This window comes from Camelus ferus, chromosome 29 (genome assembly GCF_009834535.1).
Source record: "Camelus ferus isolate YT-003-E chromosome 29, BCGSAC_Cfer_1.0, whole genome shotgun sequence".
Classification (NCBI taxonomy): domain Eukaryota; kingdom Metazoa; phylum Chordata; class Mammalia; order Artiodactyla; family Camelidae; genus Camelus; species Camelus ferus.
Window position 1 is genome coordinate 3,893,959 of NC_045724.1, and position 6,000 is coordinate 3,899,958.

Here is a 6,000-nt window from a genome sequence, read left to right on the forward strand (position 1 = left end):
TTGCTTTTTCTAGAATAATCTGGAAATTCTAAAGCATCTTATTATTTTTTTAAGATAAAATTTTTTTTAATTTGAAGTATAGTCAGTTTACAATGTTGTGTCAATTTCTGATGTACAGCATAATGTTTCAGTCCTACATATGCAGACTACATTCTTCTTCATATTCTTTTTCATTATAGGTTACTACGAGATACTGAATATAGCTCCCTGTGCTGCACAGAAGGAATTTGTTGTATATCTGTCTTATATATAGCAGTTTAAAGCACCTTATTATTGACACATGTTGATTTTATAAGTATGTTTCAAGATAAGCAAGTGCAGCTGTTTTTACCATGAAAAAAACTACATTATAGGTGTGAAATCTTTGGTAAGGTTTTGAAAATATTGTAGCTTAAAGATAATTCCCAGAGAGAAGGGGGAAGTGGGGAGGCATTCGTCAAAGGATTACACAAGATGAATGAGTCCTAGAGATCTACTGTGGGCCTACAATTCACACACACACACAATTATTAATAATATGGGGCAAGAGGAAACCTTTGGAGGTGATGGATGGGTTTACGGCACAGATTGTGGTGATGATTTCATGGGTGTATATTTATCTCTAAACTCATCAATTTGTATACATTAAATACGTACAGCTTTTCGTATGTCCATTACACCTCGATAAAGTGTTTGTTTTTTTTTTTTAAAAGGGTAATATCCATTTGCAGAGTGCTTCACAGTTCTTAACACATTCTCTCATGTATTGCCCCATTTATTCATCCGAGTAACCCAGCAAAGCAGGAGTTACTAACCACACTTTACAAATAAGGAATCTGAGGCTTGGAGGCTTTGAGCCCCTGGTTACCTACTTACACCCGGCAGAGGTCAAAGTCAGAAGTTTTAAATCCAGGGATGGCCTCCCCACATGCCTGTCTCCTGGTCTCTTGATTTTTATCTTAAACTTCATTAAAGACAAACCTCAAGTATATATTCTCATATTAATAGACACTGAGAAACGGGATAGAATAAAATTCTCCAGACCAAGGTTTTTGTTTTTGGCCATAGATCCTTGGACACTATGGTGAATTCCTTCTCAAAATAATATTTCTAAATATGTAGAATGAAAATACATACAAAGGAATACAGGAAATCATTGAAAATGAAAATATTGAATTTTTATTGGTGACAAAGTGCTAACCACCGTGATGCACTGCCTATATTCATAATAAGGGGAAATGCTAAATTTCACTTAGAGAATATTGAAAATGGAGATGTAATTTTTTTTCCCTTTGTCCAAGTTTGTAGACCCCTGAAGTCAGGACCCTGGGAATAGAAGCCCGCCCTGGACTCAGTCCGGGAGAACACAGCCCCTGGTCCACACTCCAGCGGGTGGCATCAAGCCCTTTTTCTTTTTTGAAATGATGAGAAGAGCAGCACTTACCTTCCAGGGTCTCACACTGGACCAGGTTGACGTAGTCCTGCTGGGTCAGGAGGCCGGCTTTGCACCCTCGCACCAGGCCCTCCAGGTAGCCATGGTCCACGTTAAAGCAGAGCTCGGCACCCTCAAGCATGGGGGAAGTGACCACCGCTGAAGCAGCTCGGCGTCTCGGTCACCTCGAAGACTGGCCCCGTCTGGAAACAGTGCCAGCAGCGATCAGGAGTTCTCTCTCAGCTGATTGTCAGGGTTTTCAAGACTAGTTTCCTCCGCCTTCAGTGACTGTCCACACAGCGTGCCCAGCCCTGTTTTTCCATCAACAGTGAATCAGCTAATAACCCGGGTGAACCCAGGAAGCAACCCCCTGCAGGGAGAGGGGGGGTCAGGGCTCTGCCCTCCCCCTCCCAGGGCAGCTGGCCCCTCCCCGGCTGTGCTGCCCCTGAAAGTTTTGAAAACATCCCTCCCCCATCTGACCTTGTGAGCTTTCAACTGTAAATTACATTTGTCCTAAATGTCTTGAGGACTATGAGTAGGAAGAAAGAGAGGGCTTAAAAAAAAATTAACTTCTGTAAAGGCAAGCAGGCAGTTTGAAGAACCCTGAGAAGCTAATAAAGCAGAATTGGTGTTTGTAAGACACATGGCCAGTAATGCTGGAACATGGCCAAAGACGGGTAGCTGGTCCCCTCCCCACCCCCCATCTTGGGGCAGAGACCAGAGAACAATCCTGACAACAGACACAGTGTTGTGGTTCTACAACAACAAGCAAATAATAAGCACCTTGTTAAATTCCGACCCTTCAATAAGGCACTCTGCATTTTGTTTTTACCATTTCAATCTTATGTTGCTCAGATGAGAATCTGCCCTGATAGTATTATTACCCAAATCACAAATAAAGAGCCAACTCTCAGAAGCCGTGAGGCAAAACAAAATGCACAGTGTAATTAAGCCAGGACTTAACTGTTGTGTCACACAACCAAAAGGAGTGCTGGTTCTCCCCAATACTTAGTTCAAAAATTGTATCAAATATTCCCAACATGATTTTGCATATATAGTATTTCACTTTCATATATATTGTGTCAAATTCTTAACTAAAGTGTCAGAAATCCTCCAGTCTCTTTCTCAGTATTTCCAAACTGGGAGAAGCTAAATAAGATGCAGTCAATGTAAATTCTGTTTCAGTTGCTGAAAATTACAGAGAACCAGTTTTTCAGCACAGTGCCCAGCACTTTGAAAGTATTCAACACACAGTAGAGGTTCTTATTATTATCTTTATCATTATCCACCCCCCACCCCCAATTACAGACTCGGGCTCAAAACTCAAATTCCAACTGAAACCTCAAAACATACTCAAACTCAAACATACCCAAACTCCTGGGGTACATTTTTGGTTGAATCATAATGAACTTACCACTTTTGTGGATTAAAAGTGCATTGCAGATCAGCAGTTTATACAGTTCAATTTAATGCAGATTTACAATTAGATTAATTACTAAAACAAACTCATTGTTCCCTAATCATTCTACTATTATTTATTCACGTGAGGTTCTTTATGTCTATTGTATGTGTATAGTAGATGTTTTATGTAACAGTGCACTATCACACATCTCTTCTCAACACTGGGTTGAATGATGTTGCAATGGTGGCTTAAAGTGGATCATGGTGAGAGTATTTCACCATGAAAATAGGCAATTGCTGCAAATCAGGGCTTGATTTGTTGTTGTTCTTCACCTGGACTTAAGAAAGTCTTAAGGAAAATGTTACTAATGCAAATTAAACTTGAAAGTGTGTGGTATGTCTAGTTACATTGTGAATTTCAAAAAAAAAAGAAGAAGAAGAAATAGTCTTTCAGTATTCAAAAACCATTATGTGAGTCAGCAAAGAAGCCACTCATGTTACATATGTCTTCACTGTTTCCTTTTTGTCCTATTCATTAATGTAAGTAAAAGTCAACAACAGCCGTGTTGGAACTACACTTGTTTGTCAACTGCAGTGGTAGATTGACTATAGATACTAGAAATGAATAAAGATGAGTGAAAGTGTTGCCGGAGATTAGGTTCTTGCCTTGTGCAGGAAAGAATTCAAGAGTAAGACATGGTAAAACAAAAGCAAGTTGACTTAGGGAGATACACGTTCCACAGACAGAGTGTGGTCCAACACACTCAGCAGGCAGAACGGCTTAGAAGATGCACACTGCATAGGCAGACCGTGGGCCATCTCAGAAAGGTGAGAAGGAGAGAGACTGAGAGGTGTGGGGGTGTTTAGTTTAAACTAAAAGCAGATAAACACTCCATAGACAGAATTCAGGGCCATCTCAGAAGGCAAAAGAGAGCAACCACGAGGTGCAGGGTAGTTCGTTTTTATGGACTCGGTAATTTCATATGCTAATGAATAGGAAGATTATTTCAACTATTTTGGGAAAGGGGTGGGGATTTCCAGGAATTGGGCCCTGCCCACTTTTTGATCTTTTATGGTCAGCCTAGGAACCCTCATGGTACCTGTGGGAGCACCATGAGGCTCAAGGTCTACTGGAAGTGGAATCTTCTGCCATCTTGGTTTCAACCAGTTGGTCCTGTCCTCAGTGGCTGTGTCATTCCTTCAATGGCTGTGCCCTGCCCCCTTCCCTCCTGTCTCAAAAGCATACTGTGAAAATCAATGGACTATATGGAGTTTACAATTAAGAGTATTATTTTATTGTTATTTGTAAATTGAGTGATACACATTCTTTATATCAGTAAAATTTATGATAAACGCATACACATATTTTGGATTGAGAACCAGTTGTTAAACTTGTACAGCACAACACAAAATCTTCATAGTTTTGCTTAGAACTAGCCCTGAATGTTGACATGCTCAAAAGGGAGTGGATTTTGTGTGTGTGCAAAAAATTTCAAGTTGTCATATTTTATATTTACATGTAGAGACAAGTTCCAATGTTTCTTTAAAATGATAGAATGTTAAGCCTGGACCAGATATAGTACTTGTCTCCTTCATAACATCTTATTGTTCAGCGACCCTATTTAATTTCTTATTACAAAATCTGTTCTAGGGCAAAAATTTTAATCCAATTAGAAAAGTACAGAAACCAGTCACCACTCCTAATATTTAGATAAAATATTTATGTAAGCATAGCTATAAAGCAAAGGTAAAAAGTTCAAAACCCTGTTTATTTTAAAATATGAAGGGCCTTCACTTACTTTAGTCAAAATTCTATATTCTGTCTAGCAGAGAAGTGAACATCTACCTGAGAAAGTTGATTTTTTCCCCCTTACATCTTGTTCAGTCTTTATTGTTTTCTGCTCACCAGAGTAATGCATCCTTTTTGCAAAGATTTTTAACTATTACAGAAATAGATGAGATGAATGTTCCTCTAGTACACTCCTAAGAGGTAGCCACTGACCATAACTTGGGTGAACACTGAAAGAGGTTATTCAAACTCCAAGCTATTTGCTTTGGAGTTTAATACTTAATTTTTCAAAAGGTCATTTTGGTTTTGAACCACAAGAGGTCACCATAACATTATAGCAGGCATCTTTTTATTTGACTTACCTGTCAAAAACCACGATTCAGCTGAGTAAATCTGAAGGTATAATTGGTTTCATTCAACAATTCATGAACCTGGAAGCATCCCATCCAGCAGGTTGAAGGGGGCTCCCAGAAGTGGTACAAGACAGTAGGGTTTTATAGAAAGGATGGTGGGACAAGGAAGTCATTAATACGAGAAAAGAAAGGATTATTTGGGGCAAGACATCTTCCTTTTGGAGGGAAGGGACGCAAGGGTTTTATCATACAGATTGCCTCTCCTTCCTCTGGGGTAGGGGTGTGTGCAGAGAGAGCCCACGTGCTGACCAGAAAACCCCAACTGCTTGATTCAGATTACATTTCTGTGGAAGGCTGGAACCGCAGTTAGGTTAGGTATGAAATCTAGGTTTGGCATCTTGAGCTTTTGCACGAGTGACATCTCTTTAACATGCATTACCTGTACACTTTTTCATTTAAAAAAAAAAAGTCACATTGAAGTTTAAACAAGTGACTTCTGGTGGTTTGCGTGGATGTTTTTAGATCTCTCACCAAGTAGGGGAGTTCTACCCCTCCCTGTGTCTTACTCTGCTTCCCAAACCATCCCCGGTCTTCATCATAATGCAAATCCTTCTTCTCTTCCTCCAAAACAGCAAATGATTTTTCACCTTTGCTTTTGTTCTTTCACAACCTGGTTCCACTTACCCTACATGTTCACTGCAACTTCTCTTGTTTCAAGGACCTGCTCTTGTAAACAAAAAGAACAAAGTTCCCCAGAGGGGTGAGTCACAACCCACTGTAGTCACCCACCAACAGTATCTCGGAATTCAGGAACTTCAGGATGGAAAAAACAAGCTGTAACATTCTGTGTTTTGGATTAAGTCCCTAGATAGTTAAGGTGCATATTTTAGGAAGAATTTCAATGACCCCAGCTTCTTGCCTTTTCCCAGACATAGAAAAGCACTGACTTAAGACATCTGTTCTTTGTGATGAGTAGTAATCTTTTAGCAAGATGTATGCTTGACTATGCAGTCTTCCCCCACCAAAAATTCATGTATGTACTGGTT

The 6,000-nt window shown here is 39.8% G+C and overlaps 1 protein-coding gene across 1 annotated transcript in view; it reads right to left on the minus strand.

Moving 5' to 3' along the window:
- Positions 1-1,848, minus strand: part of ATP6V0D2 (ATPase H+ transporting V0 subunit d2) — a 50,749-nt gene extending 48,901 nt beyond the window's left edge. The window contains 1 exon segment of the mRNA XM_032469882.1: positions 1,424-1,848. Coding sequence (XP_032325773.1) covers positions 1,424-1,553 — 130 coding nt within the window. The 5' untranslated portion in view covers positions 1,554-1,848.
- Between the last annotated feature and the right edge of the window lie 4,152 nt (positions 1,849-6,000).